This window comes from Primulina tabacum, chromosome 2 (assembly GCF_025594145.1).
Source record: "Primulina tabacum isolate GXHZ01 chromosome 2, ASM2559414v2, whole genome shotgun sequence".
Lineage (NCBI taxonomy): Eukaryota > Viridiplantae > Streptophyta > Magnoliopsida > Lamiales > Gesneriaceae > Primulina > Primulina tabacum.
Genome location: NC_134551.1, coordinates 47,635,950 through 47,655,666, shown reverse-complemented (window position 1 = coordinate 47,655,666; position 19,717 = coordinate 47,635,950). Strand labels below are relative to the sequence as shown.

At 36.6% G+C, this 19,717-nt stretch overlaps 1 protein-coding gene across 1 annotated transcript; it reads right to left on the bottom strand.

Moving 5' to 3' along the window:
- Positions 1 to 1,716: 1,716 nt before the first annotated feature.
- Positions 1,717 to 2,765, bottom strand: LOC142537792 (uncharacterized). Its single transcript, XM_075643286.1, has 2 exons — positions 2,741 to 2,765; positions 1,717 to 2,597 (listed from the first exon to the last, which is right to left on the bottom strand). Exons 1-2 carry the CDS (start codon positions 2,763 to 2,765, stop codon positions 1,717 to 1,719), a joined length of 906 nt encoding a protein of 301 aa, XP_075499401.1.
- Positions 2,766 to 19,717: the final 16,952 nt, after the last annotated feature.

Genomic DNA, 19,717 nt, shown 5'->3' with positions numbered 1-19,717 from the left:
AAATAAAATTTTACTTACCTCTTCCATGGGAACACATCTACGAATTATATCATCTGCGCATATTCTAAACAAGTAAGGATCTTCCCATAAATAATATTTCAAGTCCGAAAAAAATTTCTTCTTTTGATGATAAGTAAAATGGGGAGGTATGAACTTACTTGAAAGATAATTTACAAAATCAGCATACCATGGTAAATTTTTGACCTCAAAGAGCTATTCATCAGGAAATTTGTCGCGAATATTGCCACTGCTTTGAATTGGATTTTTCAAGCGCGAAAGATGGTCTGCTACTTGGTTTTCTGTCCCTTTCCTATCAACAATTTCAAGGTCAAATTCTTGCAGCAAAAGAATCCAGCGAATTAGCCTTGGCTTTGCATCCTTCTTATTCATTAAGTACTTCAGGGCCGAATGGTCAGTGTACACAATAACTTTGCTTCCTATCAAGTATGATCTGAATTTTTCTAGGGCAAACACCACAGCAACTAACTCTTTCTCTATAGTGGCATAATTCTGTTGGGCAGCTGATAGTGTCAAGCTAGCATAGTGGATGATATGAATGTTTTTGTCTCTCTTTTTTCCTAAGACTGTTCCTAGAGCCGTGTCACTTGCACCGCACATCACCTCGAAAGGTGATCCCCAGTCAGGTGATACGATCACTGGCGCAGTGATCAACTTTTGCTTTAGAGTCTGGAATGCCTGCACACAGTTAATAGAGAAATCGAAATGCACATCTTTTACTAGCAAATTAGTCAGTGGCTTGGCAATACTAGAGAAGTCCTTAATGAAATGTCTATAGAATCCAGCATGTCCTAAAAAACTACGAATTCATTTAACATTGGTTGGGGATGGAAGTTTTTCAATGACTTCAATTTTGGCCTTATCTATCTCAATCCCATGTTCAGAAATTTTATGGCCCAACACAATTCCTTCTCTCACCATAAAATGACATTTTTCCCAATTCAAGACTAAATTTGACTCTTCACATCGTTCTAAAACCTTGGACAAATTGATCAAGCAAGCATCAAATGAAGAGCCAAAAACTGAAAAATCATCAATGAATATCTCAATAAAATCCAAAATCATGTCATGGAAAATTGCCATCATGCAGCTTTGGAAAGTAGCTAGTGCATTGCAAAGACCGAACGACATTCGTTTATATGCAAAGGTCCCATAAAGACATGTAAACGTAGTTTTCTCTTGATCTTCGGGAGCAATGGGAATCTACATATAACCCGAATAGCCATCCAAGAAACAATAAAAAGGATGTTCAGCTAACCTTTCTAACATTTGATCGATAAAGGGAAGGGGGAAATGATCTTTACGGGTGGCATCATTAAGTTTTCTATAGTCAATGCATACACGCCATCCCGTAACAGTTCTAGTAGGAATCAATTCATTATTATCATTTTTCACAACAGTCATTCCACCCTTATTCGGAACAACTTGTACAGGACTTACCCATTTACTATCAGAAATCGGGTAAATAATACCTACATCTAGAAGCTTAATCACCTCTTTCTTGACCACTTCTTGTATGGCGGGATTGATATGTCTTTGGGGCTGAGTTGATGTTCTGTAATCGGCCTCCATCAGAATCTTGTGCATGCACATCGAAGGACTGACCCCTTTTATGTCCGATATGCTTCAACCTATGGCCTTGATATTATCTCTCAACACTCGTGTCAGCTTTTCTTCCTCGCCCCCTGTCAAAGTAGATTAAACAATTAAATGCAATTTGTCATTGTCAAGCAAAAATAAATACTTTAAATGAGAAGGGAGAAGTTTCATTTCAAAGACTGGAGTTTCTTCAATAGATGGTTTCAGTGTTCTTGGGACATGCCCAAGCTCTCCAATCCTAGAATTTATCGTCCTCGAAAGTGGTTTGCATGCTTCCAAATAGTGCATGTATTTCTCAATATCTTCATTCTCCAACTCTCTTGGACATGAATGAGTCAAACAAATCTCCAAAAGGTCCTCACAAATTAATCCCTGCATATCACACTCAACAAACTCATCAGCAGCATCAATTCTAAAACAATTCGAAACATCATTGGGATGTTTGATATATTGGAAAACATTAAACACCACACTCTCATCATTAAATCTCAACACCAACTCACCTTTTTGCACATCTATCAGAGCTTCTTCAGTGGCTAAAAATGGTCTACCTAATATAAGAGGAATCTCACGATCCTCTTCCATATCCAACACAACAAAGTCTACTGAGAAAATAAACTTGTCAACCTTCACTAAAACATCTTCTACCACTCCCCTAGGGTATTTAATAGATCTATCAGCTAATTGTAGGGAAATTGTAGTTGGTTTAACTTCACCAATTCCTAGCTTCTCAAAGCATGAATAAGGCATTAAGTTTATGCTTGCACCAATATCACACAAGGCCTTCCTAAAGAATGAACTTCTAATGGTACAAGGAATAGAGAAGCTACCTGGATCCTTAAGTTTCGGAGGTAATTTATTTTGTAAAATTGCAGAACATTCCTCTGAAAGCTTACCCGTCTCAAAGTCTACCAGTTTCCTCTTGTTTGATAAAATCTCTTTCAAAAATTTTGCATAAGAGGGCATTTGAGCTAAAGTTTCTGCAAACGGGATGTTTATATGTAATTTCTTAAAGATCTCAATAAATTTTGAAAATTTATTATCCAGTTGCAGCTGCTTTGCTCTTTGGGGAAAGGGTAAAGAATTGATATCAATATCATTATTATAGAGTTTAAAGACTTACCTTTCTCTCTTGCATTCTCGCCCATCTTCTTATATGACACTTTCTCTTTGTCAGCTCCTTCAACTATCAACATCAATATTCTCTTTCTTCAACTGCGTATACACTGTGATGGCATTGACACTCTTTGGATATTTTTCTGTGTCGCTAGGTAATGAGCCTGGAGCTCGTGTAGCAAACTGGTTCGCCAACTGCCCCAATTGTGTTTCCACCCTTGCATCATAGCATCATGATTTTTCCATCTCATCTCATTTCCAGCTATGTACTTTGCAAGCATATCTTCAAGATTTGACTTGCTCTCAGATTGTTTGAAACCCGGTGGCATAGAAGGTCCAGTATTTTGTGAAGGTTTAACTGGTTGTTGAGTAGACTTTTGTTGTGCAGGATGCTGGGGAGGATTGAAGTAGTGTGGTTCAATATGATTTTCCGTTGGCTTCCAACCAAAGTTTGGATGACTTCTCCAACCTGGATTATATGAGAAACTAAATGGATTGTATTGATGTGACCCTTGGTTCCCCACATAATTTACCGAGTCCCCCTCAAAGACAGATGGAGGTGTGGCTTGCATAAATTGTGTGCCACTTGATGATCCCCACGCTATCTCAGTGCTTACTTGGACTTGATTCACATGTTTGAGTGCCAATGTTTGATTAGCTTGCAACTGAGCCATGTGATGTGTTAATCCATCAAGTTTAGCTGTGATCGATGTTAGAGCATCCATCTCAAGAAATACAACTTTTTTCTCTCTTCCGCTGTCTTACCAACCCACATTACTTTCAGCCATATTTGATATGATTTCCAGTGCTGCTGCTGGTGTCTTTCTGTATAGGCTTACATTGGAAGCTGCATCAAGCATAGATTGAACTGATGGATCAACCCCGTAGTAGAAAGTCTCAACTTGTTGGCCTATTGAGATCCCATGTCTGGGACACATTCTTAACATCTTTTTGAATCTCGCCCAAGCTGAATTCAGTGATTCCCCATCCTTCTGCCTAAAAGATGTGATATCATTTCGCAGTTGTATAATCTTAGTTGGTGGGAAATACCTGTTTAGAAAGACCTCAACCAAACCATCCCATGTGGCGATAGAACCCGCTGGTAAATCACGGAGCCACTCTATCGCCTCTCTTTCCAGTGAAAACGGAAATAGCCTCAATCGAATAGCATCATTGCTTACACCATTGAATTTGATGGTATCGCGAATTGACAAGAATTGTTCCAGATGTGTCTTCGGATCCTCAGATGGTAATCCCCCAATTTGACTGGATGTTGAATCATTTGGATGATTGATGGCTTAAGCTCAAATGTATTTGCTTGAATCGTTGGGCGAATAATGCTGGACCCACAACCTCCAACCATTGGTCGATGAAGCTCCATCAGAGTTCGGTTATCCTCTTCTCCAGCCATATCTTTAGAACTCTCTGCAAAACTTTGCTTACAATTTGTATCAAATTTCTCTTTAGATTCAAACTCAAGAGCCAGGTAATTTTTCCTCTGAGCTCTACGTATACGTCGAAGATTGCTTTCAATCTCCAAATCAAGTGGCACGAGTTTTTTAATATCTTGAGCACGGCTCATATAACAAGAGCTAAACTCCTGAAGTCAAAACAAGTGTCCAATTAAACCACTATATGAAAGAAAGAATCAAACTTGAAAATCAACAAAAAAAATAAAAATTGCAGAAATAAAAACCTAGTCTCAAACAATTAATCAATCCTAATATTAAAAAAACTGTCCCCGGCAACGGCGCCAAAAACTTGACCGACGATTTCGGTTGGGAAAGCTAGCAAGTGCACTATGTCAAGTTATAATATCGTTGGATAGAGTCCAAGTCGTTCCAACAGAGACTATTGTCGAATTAATAGGATATAAATTATTTAATTTAATCTAGGCTAAATAGAAGAAGTGATTTTTGTTAATAGTTAAAATAAATTAAATTATTCTAAAGAAAATAACACAATTCATTTAATAACAGATTAAGTTTATGAGAAATTCAAATTTAAATAAATGATCGGGAACACACAATGGTACCAAACATCAATTATTGACACATATTGGATTTGATCTAATAATAATTATTTTAAAATCACGATGAAATTTCCTATCTTAATTATTAATCTATTTCTAGAATTAATAATCCTATTTTTATTTAACAGTCCAACTATTTATAATTGAATTTAATTAAATAAAAAAGATTTCAAAAACTATGAAATTCCAACTTTTTGCCTAAAATCGCTCATTGAAACCGAATACTATTTCTAGTCGATTTAACCATGTGTTGATCAATATTTATGAAGCTATTTTCAATCTATTCTCTTTCGAGTCAAGATCAAACAACAAACATGCAATTAATTGGCCAGATTAAACGCAAGAGATCTACGCAAATATCAATCAATAACATAAAATAAATCAAAACTCTAATCGATCCAATATGCAAACAAAAATCACAAGTTTGGCCCTATCAAGGTCTCAATCATAAGACGACTACTCCATAAATCAAAATTAGACAACAATCTAATGTTTAATTCATGAAATAAAAATAAAGATAAAAAATCTCAGCGATGGTGCGTGAATCTTCTCGTCCAGTGCAGTCTTCTTCTCCTTGTTCTTCATGTCTTGATGATGAAAATTCTCCTCTAGATTGTATTCTTTTTCTTGTGTATATGGGAGAGAGAGGATAGAGAATAATCTTTTTCCCAATAAAATATCCTCCTTCTTTGATAGGATCTTCTACCCATAAGCAAGATTGAGTTTTTAAAAGCATAAAAACCCTATCAAATCTTAATTTTAAAAGCTTTCTTTTTTCTCAAAATATTCAACAAATCAAATATCACAATTAAGATTTTTAATCATGGTATTTTAAGCCTTAAATTCGAGCTCTATGTTGTCACAAGGCAGAAGTGAATCAGACATAAGACGTGATCATGCCTTATTTCAAGACCTCTTCTGTTTTGTCAAGGCAGGACTGAAGCAGACACAAGGCGTGATCACGCCTTGTTCCAGGACCTCTTCTGTTTTTCTCCTTTTTCCATAAATTCTATTAGCAACTTCAAATGTTATAGAAATCACATTTCTAACCCAAATTTATTCTAATATCACAAAACTTACTCGATCTTATCATAAAAATTCTTGGATGATAGGAAAAGTTCTTCATCAATTATTTCCTTCGTTCTCCGAAATCTTTCCTACTTGGCATTGAACTCTTTGACCTTATCTCCAAAATTAAACTTTTTACACCTTTTGATCAAACCTACAAACAATAAAAATATGACGATTTAAGCGTAAAACTAAGAATAAAAATGACAGATAAACACGAATACGACAAAATAAATTCCTAAAAGAGCTATATGATTCGTTCTTATCAGAGTACATGTCATTGTCGACACACAAAGACAACAACAGCCCCTCTTGGGGGTAAGCAAACGCTCCGTATGGGACAACCATAATATATACAACCTATATCTACACGATGATATATGATATGCAATGCATGCATGTCATATATCAGGTCAAATGCCCATCCACTGAGCATGTATCAGAGCCAATCGAATCACTATCAAATCAATGCTCGAGCTGACACATGGACTTCAATCAAGTATAAGGGATGATCGTATGATAGCGTCGACAAAGCGCCATCAAATCTCAATCAATCAATCATCGGGGCCACGAATGACTATATTTTAACTTTTAAGGGCCACATAATGCCAAACATAGTATCGTGCTCACAAAACCCAGAATCAAATCCAATGATATAAAGGTATTCAATGATCATAGCTCAACGTGCATGTCATATATCGATGTATGAATAAAATGATGTGTGTTAACAAAATATTTATGTTATACATCGATATCCAATCATTAATGTCATGTATGCCATATCAACTCAATAAGTAAGGCATATATACGCATATTCTCAGTCAAATCAATCAAACATATATCATATGACACAGATACATGTCGTATATTATTCGGTCACAACATGCCTTAATTCTTTGTATTTGAATCAATGTAGCTTTAAGATTTCAGTACATAAATGTTATCTACATAATCAACATCTTTATTTGACTCAATGAATTCACTGAAAATCAACAATTCAAGTTACAAACATCCTTTGAAACTTTGAAAATTCATATCAAATTGAAATAATAACATAATTCAATTCCGACTTTAAAATTTAGTTTCTTGTCGGTATTTCTATCGCATAATTGAAATCAACTTCAAAATACATGCTATTTCAGTTATTCAAGAAATAAAAGTGCTGAAACCAAAAGAAACTTACCTCAAAAAAACGCTCTCGACACAATGATTCCGAATATATAATTTATTTCGAGTTTCGACAATGTTTCGAGGTAGATTCAGACGATAGAATTTGATTTCAAAACTTTTCTTTGGAATTCAGAGAAAGAAACGAGATTTTGTTCTGCAAAACTCATTCTTATCAACATTATATATTTGTGTGCGCACTGGGGCGGTGAAGGGATTGCGCCCTAGCGCACAGAGCTCTGCCTGGAGCAATTTTTATTGTGCTGAAGTAGCGTCCTAGCATGCCATGCTCTGTCCAAAATGTGATTCAATGCTAATAGGGCGGAAATGAAGTGGCCCCCTAGTGCGTCGGTGTGGGGACCCGGACGCTAATTCATTTCTTAATCGTCTTTGGGAATAATTAAAAACAATTAAATAAACAGGGTCTAATTTTTTTTTTAAAAATACAAAAGCGAAAACATATGAAATAAATCTTATTTCATTTACAAGATCAGTATTCAGATCTAAGTACAAGTCCTGTACAAAAGTAAATCATAACGACTACTGTTCATTCACTACATGTCAGGTAATGAAACAGATCTACTTCTGGGTCCGAATCTCCACGCTAAACTAGTCCTCTCTCGTCCTCATCTTGACCATGGTGCTGTCCCACCTGTTGTCATGCACACATACAAACAAGACAACAGCCGGATAACTCCGGTGAGAATTATATTCCCAGTATAAACCATGTATACATGCATCTCATATAAACAGATATAAAAGTATGAAGCAGATATCTATAACATGTATCGCAGTCAGAAACATGAATCAATATCAAACTGTAAATCACACTCTGAACTATGTATCAAAATCAGAAAACATGAATCAATATCAAGCGGTAAATCACACTCTGTGACTCTGAGACTCTGACTCGACTCATTCCTAATCTAGGGATCCCGATCTGAATAAGTACGCAACAATCTCCCACCTACTCTCCCGATCGTGGTGGCGGTACGTTCTTATTACGGACTTTGGTCCTGTCCATATTGAATCTCGCTATAGAAGTTGCTCCACTCTATGCACTATCAATATGACCAAACGTCAGGTGTCTTGCCATATCCTGCCAAAGACTAGGCCTATCCGCCTTGGCATGTCCTGCCACTGACTCATCACAACACATACTAGACTATACATCCATAGCCTAGACATATCAAACTTATCAATTGCAAATATCAATGCAATAAGATATAGTATGTGATTTTGGGAAACTCAAGTCAAATCAAACTCGAGTTGTGCAATCCCGAATCAACATTAATCTATACCTTTCTCTTCTCGGTCTGACGAAGTCGAAGTCTCAAATTCAAATATGTCCATATCAATCTGGCAATGACAATATCGAATAGACATGATATCAATATACTCCACAATCAAATCAGTACTGGATATAATCAGAACTCAATCAAATTCTGTTTTAACGGCATAACTGTACAATCTCGAAATACCGGAAATACAATATCAGTATATACAATCAACAACTCATCTGATCCAAATCTGAATAAATCAATATACCAAGCAATACAGTATCAATCAGATATCAATCCCAACATCTCGTAATCGATAACAACACGATTCTGATATCAAATCGATCTAATCACAATCAAATCAACTCTGAAAATTCATAACAATTACATACTGGTATCTGTTCTTCGATCCGGTTTCGATTATACGATGTCTACTATGTCAATAACAGCATATATCAATCATATCTGATTCTGGCAATATCATAATTTCAAATCATATCAAAACGTAACAAAACTTACGTCCATGTTAAAGCCTGCGTCGACAGAAACTCAGTACTGAAGTCAGATTGAAAATCAGACGGACGGATCGTTCGCAAATCACATTATACGCTTCGAAGAAATCTTAAAGCTTTTCCTCAGATTTTCTTCGCTTTTTCACTTTCTGAGACTTGAAGACTCAATATAAATATATATAGCATGCATGGTGAAGCAACATGGCTCACCCTTCAAATTTCACGTCTCGCGCATATGTGCGACCTCAACCGGCGCATATGCGCGAGACCTACTGGTCTCCGCGATAAGCTTCTCGGCAGCTCGCGCATATGCGCGTCTCATCTCCGCACATATGCGCGAGGTTCTCTGGACTTCACAATTTTCCTTGCACAGGCTCGCGCATATGCGCGCACACTCTCCGTGCATATGCGCGAGGCCCCCTGCCCATCTCGCGCATATGCGCACATAGCGTCGCGCATATGCGCGAGACCTTCTGTCCTCGCACATACATCTTTTCATGTTGAATCCAATCGTGTCCCGATTAATCCCCTCAATTATCACTAAATCATTTCAGATTAACAATAATCATAATCTCGGGCCTTACAGTCGGGTTCTGTCTGCCATCCTTGATAATGCCGCTCTGGGGAGCACAAGAAATAGCGCCCTAGCGCGCCATGTTTTGTCCGGAATGCTAGGTTTCAAATTATCAAAAGGGGTCAACACAAAAGTTGTAGATCTATGTCTTGACTTTCATTTACCACTGACCTAACTCAATTGGATATCAAACTCGAATGTTATACTAATTCTCCCAAAATGTGTCAGTGCAGGAACTTCAATGCATCTGATACACTTCGAGATAATTTTGCCCCTATTGTCAAATGGATTTGGACAAAACTCAAAACATGAAAGTTCTAGTACTATGTATTAGCTTTTTAATGAAATTGGTTTCATTTCATTTAAACTGATAATCATATAATTATGCTGAAAACCGTAACATGTGTCACGTATATACTTCATGCACTTAATAACATGACAATGTCATAAATTATCGGTAAACAAAATACAATTTACGATAATACGATGTGAGGTTCTTACAATCACATAGATCGGGTTTTTGGGTTTCGGATAGTTCAGGTCGGACCAATATTTACCCAAATAATGCTATCGATCGAGTAGTTTCCGGACCTGATTGCTCCTCCCCTATCTCCAGTGATGATCTTTGGACATTCTGCAAATACATTCGATTATCTTATGGTTAAGAGCTTAAGATCGCCTGGCTACGTGAGATCGCTTGCCCTTTTGTTCTGGAACAAACACGAGGGTAGAGATCATTGAAGTACTTTAAAGTGGTTCAAAAAAGCCTACTATGGCAAAACTAGAATTTTGAAAGATAGAGCCGTAGCATTTTCTGGCACAATGTATCATAATATTATGTATCTTCCATTCTCAAATTTTCAAACTTGGTGGTTAGCATTCTCAGTTTGGTTCTTGGCACACTTTCATATCATTTGTTGTGTTTTTGAAGGATTTCGCATGCATCCTTGGCAGAGATAAATTAGTGATTAGACTGGACTTATTTATTCCAACTGACATGAATATGGCAATGAGTGGATCTTTGAGTTGAAGTTTGAAGTCTGTACTTCATCAGTCGTGTCGTCTATGCACTTTCTGTTTAAATCAAACTGTCATAATCTTCATCAACAGTCTTTAGTGGAGTCCAACCATCTATAACACGTTGTCATGCTCTTTCTTCAATAGATTTTATGTAGACCATCATCATGACTTTCCAAATAGCGTAATTGGATCCATCAACTGGTGGTCAAAGTGCGGTGTTGACAGTTGACACGTCCATATTACTTTTTCCCGTTTAAACAAAAATAACCAGAATCTCGCTTAGAAAACATCAAGTGTCGCTCTTGATACCAATCGAAACAATTGTTTGACATAAAAGAACTAAATAGATGAAATTTGTGTAAATCAGATATAGATGTTGTGTGCAGTGTTGTAACACCTTAACATAACATACAATGGAATAATATAATTTATCACACAAAATTTGGTGAATAAAATAAGACAGAATTAATCATGCATAAGTGTACACACTTATGTGTTGTCTTATGGCAAAAGATTAATTCACTTGGAAAACTTGTCAGTTTATAAAACGATACTAGTTAATAAAGAAAAGCTAACCTCCTTAGTAAATTGAAGGAGCAAAGTACATCCAAAATATTTATCAAAAAAAATAACCAAAACTACAGATGCAACGTTTGTGAAGCCGAAATTATGTTTGATAAACAACAATATTCAATAATGCGATTAGATGTTGTGTCTGTTTCTCTTCAACACTATAACGTACCATACTTTTAAACTACTTGAAATTTGCGGAAAATAAAAATTTTCTTAAATATGAAATAAACTTTCAAATTGCGATCATCCACAATCCGTTCTAAAAAAAATACTGCAACCAAACGTTCGAAATTAAAAATTTGCTAAAGCATTTGACTAGGCATCATGACAGTAACATAAAATCAGAGTATTTGAAACTTTCATAAAGTCTTAAAAACATGGCGGTCCTCGGGTTTAGCCTCCCGCTCAGCCCAAGCCAGCTCACTGGTCCTCACCCCTCGTCTCCTCAAATGTATCCTCACCTGCATCAATCAAGTCCTAGTGAGTCTAAAGACTCAACATGTATAAAATGGGAGTAACGAGTAATACATAATAAAATGACATGTAACTTTAAAATAGAGCGAACGTACTTGAAACTTGAGCTTGCATACTTAAAGCCTGAAAGTAACATCCTTGAAACTTGTACATACGTACATAAACATAGACGTGCCATCATCATAAGACTTTTCTTAAACATGCTTGCATACTTGTACATACTTGAACATACATAAACTTCATCATTTTGCGTAGAGGCATATTTCAAAGCAAGTGACCCATACATAAATTCGCCTGATCAGACTAAACCACAGTAGTGGGCTGACAGGAAAAATCAACTGCCACATACATGAGATCCCCGTTCATGCTTTAACGGGTGGATTTGTAAGGACCGTGTATCGTGTTATCGTAAATCCTGTGTGATTATCGATAATTCATGAAATTGATATGTGATTATGTATTTGATGTATATTATGACAAGGAAATTGAGAAAATGAATATTTAGTACAAACATAAATATTTTGTACAGAATGTGTGGCGCCCGGGCGGTAGAAAATGACCGCCCGAGCGCCAAGGTAGAAAAGGTTAGTGTCGAGCAGAACACTCCGTGCCCGAGCGGTAACTTTTGACCGCCCGAGCGTGGCATAAAGATTTCTCGGGGACAATATGTCTCGCGCTCGAGCGCGAGAATTCTACCGCCCGAGCGCGAGAACGGTGGTGATAAGAACGAGACTTCTGTTTTACTTTTCTTCATTTCCTTACCGTGGCTTCGAGAGAAAAGAAGGGAAACTCGATTTCCTTCGTCGAATCGACTTCGAAACGCTGTCTAAACGCGAAACAAATTATATATTTGTACTCGTCGCGTCGAGAGCTTCTGACTGAGGTAAATTTCTTCTAGTTCCAGCAGCTCGAAATATCAAAGTGCTGGAATAGCATGTATTTGAAGTTGAATTTCTGATATGTAGTAGAATAGCCGACAAGAAACTTATATTCAAAGTCGGAATTGAATTATGATCTGATTTTAATTTTTGAAGTTTCAAATGATATTTGAAACTCATATTAATGATTTTGGAGTATGTTATTGATTGGAATGAGTATGTTATTGATGTAGATAAAGTGTAATATCAATATCTTCAGGCTACATCAACTGGAAACGAAGAAGTGAGGTATGTTGCGACCGGGTAACATACGACATGTATCTGTATTATATGATATATGTCGGATTGATTTGATTGATTGGAATGAGATTATGTGTCTATATGCCTTATTTGTTGATTGATGTGGCATACATGACATTGAGATTGAGATATCGATGTATAAAATAAATGTTTTGTTAACACACATCATTTTATGCATACATCGATACATGACATGCACGTTGAGCTATGATCCTTGGATTCCTGATATGATTTGATTGGATTCCGGGGTTTGTGAACACAATCGCTATGCCGGTATTATATGACCCGTAAAGCATAGACAATTGTGGCCCCATATGATTGGATATGAGATTTGGGACTTGATGGCGCTTTGCCGACGCTATCATACGAGTATCCCATATTGGCCGGTGTGCCAGCTCGAGCATTGATTTGATAGCGATTCGATTGATTCTGACATGTGCTCAGTGGATGGGTATTTGACCCGATACCTCCACGACATACATGCATTGCATACCATATATCATTGCTTAGATATATGTGGTATATATGATTGGTTGTTCCATACGGAGCTTTGCTCACCCCCAAGGGGGGCTGTTGTTGTCTTTGTGTGTGGACAATGGCAGGTACTCCAGGATATCAGGAGACCGGAGAGGGTACTTCTAGAGGGAGCCACAGCTTGGGCTGAGGTTTTATGTTTTGTCTTGTTCCCAGTATATATGTATATGTATCTATATACCGGGGCATGTCCCGAGAATGTGAGTTGTTTGTATATGATAGATTTTGATTTCGTGTGGGCATGTTTATGACGTGAGATTAAATACTATTTTTAGTATTCAAATAAAATGATTTGGGCTCATTGTAAAGAAAATTTAAACTCGTTTTCCGCTGTAATTAATTAACCCTAATCAGATTGCATTGTAATAACGATTAGGAGCTAAGGGCCCCACAGGATTGGTCCCCGGTCATACTTTACCGTTTTTCAATCCTGATCAAAACCAGTTCATGCTTTAACGGGGTGGAGAGGTCCTCGGCCACGTTCACCGACTTCCAAAACCATTCATAAATTTGGTCACAAGACATTTAGCATACCTAAAAAACTTGAAATATTTTCTTTTGCACGTCGAACATACTTACTTGGCGTTGAGGGATTCGTTGGATCTCGCTTGGGGCCACTACTGCACATACTATTATGAGTTCAAACACTTATCTTGCATAACTTATACGTAGGTAACTCGTGCTCGCCACCGAAATAAATAAATAGCTTATGACATTCTAGATCACTCAGGACTTGACCTCGTTTAATAATCGTACTAAGCCATGATATATAACCCCAAAACAAATCCTATATTTTTACATAAATAAATTTTAACCATCGTACTAAACCATGATATAGAACCCCGAAGCAAATCCTAAAAAAAAAATTTTTAAGAGGGGGTACACGGACCCCCCGGGTAGGCATGAAAATTTCGTATTTTTGAAGGAAAAAGGACACGGACTCCGTGTCGGGGTCCGGGAAAGGGGTTCGGCTACCCTCTGTAATTGAAAATTCACGAAAAATCACTAAGTTAATCATTCACCCTTTCAATCCAAGCCTAAAGACCATGAACCAACACCTCGAGACTCATCCTAGGATGCTATTACATTGATTCAAACCCGTACAAACACCTCAAACAGTCCCCAAGCATCGACAAGTAACTTCAATACAACAATAACCCGTAATTCAACATCGTTTCGCTTCCTACGACTTCTATTACATCCCAAGCCAATCTCTACCCAAACGAACCACCAAATAACACCTAAACACATCCCATAACATATCTAAATCCAGTAACACAAGCCCGGCGATGCTCAACGAAGCCTGCAACAATAACTTCAAGAACATGTCAAGAACACATTTTTATAAAAGTCGCAGTTTGAGCAGTCCCACAAAAACAATCATAACTCACTCATTTCTTATCCAAATATTTCAAATTTTATATCAAATTGAAGGTATCGAAAAGTTCTACTGTTTCATATGTTGCAAGTTTTTCCAGAAAACCGACCTGAAAAATCGCAGTAATTAAAAAGACAGTAAATTCGAGTTTTCAGATCCAAAAACCGTTTCAAAAGTGATCCAACCATATTTGCTCAAACTCTTACATAACATACACATGATTTTCATACAATAAACATCAAAATATTTACTATGACAAGATCGATGCAGAAACGAAAGAATATACATGCCTTTGATCTTTAAAACTCACGATACGGTGAATATCGAAGCGACACGGTGCGGGAAATGATCCGGGCGACTTGAGGCACGAGTTTTTTGCTGCTAAATCAACGAAGGATTGCTGAAGAAAATTTGGAGAGGGAGATGGTGATATGGAGGCTGCTGAAAGAGAGTTTCAAGAAAACTTCTCTTCTCCTCTTACCATAATATAATAAAGGAATTGACCAAATAATTTTTTATGTGTGTGGTGTGTGTATACGTGAATATATATGTGTGGTGTATGGGGTGTTTGCATCCACATAATTGGTAAGTATAAGGTGTGTGTGTGTTTTAATTAAGGGAAAATTTGTTTAATTAATTAATTAAACATGCCAATTAAAATGTTAAACCAATTATCAATTTAATAAAATTCTAATCCCATTATAAATTTACTAAAATCTCCTAATTAAACTAAAATCCACAATTGATAAACTTTAATAGTTTAAAAATCTTAAAATCACCTAATATTTAATTAGGCTTTAAAAATGTTAAAACTTCATAAATCCTTTGAAAGTGTCATTTTCTTCACTTGAAATAAAATAACACATTTTAAAATTGCCCAAATCGTCCCCGGTCTCTTTCCCTCGATCCCGCTTCGAATATTCGCCTGAAACATAAACTCGAGAAAATATTTTAACGTGCATCAAATAAACATAAATAATTAAAATAATGAAATTTCATAAATCATGAATCTCTAAAATCATTTTAAACTTAAATAATTAATTTAACAAATTAAATAAATGCACGGGTTTTACGTATACTCATTTATCAATGTTAAATCAATTCTACCTCATTTACAGAAATGCCCCTTGGATTGAGCAGTTGATCTCTACGAAATAAATCAACTCTGGTGCTTGCTCACCTGTGGCATCTAAATGTATGCATTGATCTCGGCCAAGATCTATATTTGATTATTTATAAGTCTATTATGCCCTAAAATTTATTCCTTGAATAGAATCCTACAAAATATGCAAACAAAAGTTTCATTAGGAAATAAATTCTTTTAAATAAATCTATCATATTTATCAAAAATCTCAATAATCTAAAAAGACAAAACTCTATAATTTAATATGCACAATATTATCAAAAAAAGAAAATATCCTTTCAGAGCAAAATGCATTGATAAATTTGATTTTTTTTCAAACTCCAGATGATTCAGCCCATGTTGAAATTGCAGATAAGCAGAGAATAAAGGGTTTGAGAAAGTGAAAGCAGGAAAAGACTTCTAGGATGATAGAGCAATTGAAGTGAGAGATGAGATCCATGAGGTAGAATTTGCAAACACGGAGGAAAGAAGTGGAAATAATTTGCCTACAACTGGTTTGAATTGAGTGCAGAAGTCTTTATTTCAAAACTCACTGGTAAAGATATGTTCTGTCGTTCTCTTGGCAACCAATACAATGCTTAATTTGTTAGAGTAGATGTCCTGCAAGCCAACGGTTGGCTAGGGATTTTATTGACTCAGTTGTAATAAACAATCTTTATTTTAATATAATTTAACTTTTTATGGTCTTGTTTTACTTTATCTGTACACCCATGCAAACAGCATAGATAAAGTCCTTGATTATGCTTTAATACAAATGAATCGTAATTCGATGTTGAAACTCATTTGTAAACACTGCATATTCTAAATTCGTTCCTAGTCGATTCAGCCGCCTAAAACAGGGATAAAGGCCGCTTGAGCTCGAGACTAGCATCTGTGATGTTGTGTACTGCGTTTCTTGGTAAGGGCATAAAGATGTCCAAACATACAGATGGGTAGTCATATGATGATTATACCGAACAACCCTCTCTCGGACTTTCCAAGTGGTTATCATTCATCGAGAGGATAAGTCCGTGGTTATGATTGTACACCATTAGTCCTTACGACCCGGGACAACACTGAGGCTCTATATGCTAGGGCTGTGCTTTGACTCGTTTACCGGCTCCAGGAGAGTCATCAGGTGGCGAGATTGGGTATATACATGTCAAAACGGGCTGACGGGACGGGCCAGCCCGCAACCCGCCATTAGGCGGGGCGGGGCGGGCCAGCCCGCCATTTTGGTGGGCCTCTAAATGACCAACCCAGCCCAACCCACCTTGGGCCGCGGGTTAGGCCGGCCAACTCGCTTATTTTTTTAAAAAAAAAATACTAAACAATATTAAAATAAACATAGAAGAAAAATATATTTCAGTTAAATAGTTTCATAAAAAACTTAAAAACATTGAAATAAGACATTGAAAGCATACAACAATCAACATAATCCATAAAAAAATAAAATGCTTATTCTAATTCACACAAGATCTCATCGTACACATGTACTAAAAATTAACTCATGTAATATCATCAACCATAAATACAATGAAACATTTAAATGTGAATTCCAAATCTTTTTTAGTATACACTTTCTCCAGTTTCTTAAGGGTTTGTCATCACAAAAAAACAAAAATTAACGATCTTAAGGGTTTGTCCGCACAAGGCACCTAGCTCTTACCATCCACATTTTCTTAAAAAGTGAGAAACATTGGAAGATAACACAAAGTCGAGAAAACAGACGGTTGTAAATTTCAGAAAATATTATGTGCTCAACAATACACATAATTACTTTATTTACTATATTATTTCGATAATTCTGGATTAATTCGAGTTAAACATTAAAAAAGGGAGAAGACTGGAGAGTATAACATCTTCAAAAAAAAAATAGAAGCATAGAGATTTTACCAGATTGATTGAAGTTAGGCACATGAGAAAAAATAAGGAAGAAATATGAATTTTTATATAAAACTTTAAAATAAAAAATTCGACCCTAATTTGGCGGGCCAGCCCGCAACCCAAACGGACTCAACCCGTTTGGCCCGCAACCCAAACGGGCTCAACCCGTTTGGCCCGCCTCAAAACAGGCTGCTATTTTATCAACACAACCCGCTCAATTTTTATGGCGGGGCGGGCCGGCCCGACGGGCCTGACCCAATTTGACAAGCCTAAGTTGGGTATAGTTGCGACACATATAGGAGCCAGTGCATTGTAGTCGGGGATTCACCGCTCACCTGCGGGTGTGGATATCCTATGTAATCTAATGAAATAATAGTGCATGGAATCTCTGGCCAGAGTATGAGATGTACGTTGGAGAAGGAGTTCTCCAATAGTACACGCGATGCCACTATTATTATGGGGACCCGGACGCTAATTCATTCCTTAATCGTCTTTAGGAATAATTCAAACAATTATAATAAACAGGGTCTAAATTTTTTTTTAAAATACAAAGCGGAAACGTAATGTAATTCAATTCAAATTACATATTAAACATAAATATACCAATCTTGTATTATCTACAAGAATTCAACTAGGTTCAACTATATCTCAGTGCTGAATCCTAAGTTGCTTCGAAGCCCGGATCTCCACGCTATCTAGTCCAGCCTCTTTCTCTTCTTGACCCTGATCCTATCCCACCTGTTGCCATGCACACATACAAACAAGACAACAGCCGGATAACTTCGGTGAGAATTACATTCTCAGTATAAATCATGTATACATGCAATCATAAATACCATATAAAAGCATATAACAGATATTTCTAACATATATTCAAATCAGAATATAAATCCATATCAAGAATAAATCATATTCTAAACATGTACCATCATCAGGAGCATAAATCAATATGTACCATATTCAGGAACATAATCAACATAAATCAAAATAAACTGTCAATTAGACTCATGACTCCACATTTAAGACTAGACTCAATCCTAGTCTAGGGATCCCGGTTTCCAGAAGTTGGCATTCCCATATCGACCACCAGTAATAGAAAAGACTCCAGTTCTATCCACGTCGATAGGGTATCGATCACCAGTAATAGAAGAAATACCAATTCTATCCACATCGATATGGTATCGATCACCAGTAATAGAAGAAGTTCGTATTCTATCCACATCGGTATAGTATCGATCACCAGTAATAGAAAGAACTCCAATTCTATCCACATCGATATGATATCGACCATCAGTAATAGAAGAAGTTATGATTCTATCCACATCGATACGGTACCGATCACCAGTAATAGAAAAAGCTTCGATTCTATCCACATCGATATAATATCGATCATCAGTAATAGAAGAAGTTATAATTCTATCCACATCGATAGCCAAACATCCGGTGACAGACTTTGGCACAATCGCCAATACACTATCTTGTGACATCGTGCAATGTGCCCGTGGCGATCCCACCACTATCAGGCACTTCTGTCACAAGACTACTCGTCTAATATCTGATGTCTATAAATCAAGAGAACAAGTACATCAATCAAATCAATACAATAAGGTAAAGTATGTGATTTAGGGAAACTCGAGCCAAACCTCACTCGAGTTGTGCAATCCCAACTCAACATTAATTTATACATTTATCTTCTCGGTCCGACGAAGACGAAGTATTGAAGTCAACTCTGTCCATACCCAATCTGATAATAACAATCGAATAGATACAATATCAGTATATAACTCAGTTCAAAACCTGTTCTGATTAATACTCAAATCAAAACATAATCTGATCAATGTCAATCGACATATGATACCACTAATACCATCTCAACCAATACCGAGTCTGATCAATATCAATTTACGGATGTTTCGACGGTATAACAATACAGTCTCGATAACTCCGTCAAGTCCAACACCACAGATATAATACCAGAACTCATAATCAATATCGGTGCAACTCATAATTTCAATAACAATACAAATCTGATATCGAATCTCAATTAATCAATTCCAAAAATCATAACAATTACATAACCAGTCTGTTCTTTAATCTGACTTCGATTATACGATGACCACTGTATCAGAAACACCATATATGATTCCTATTCAATTCCGATAACATCATAATTTCAAACGACAT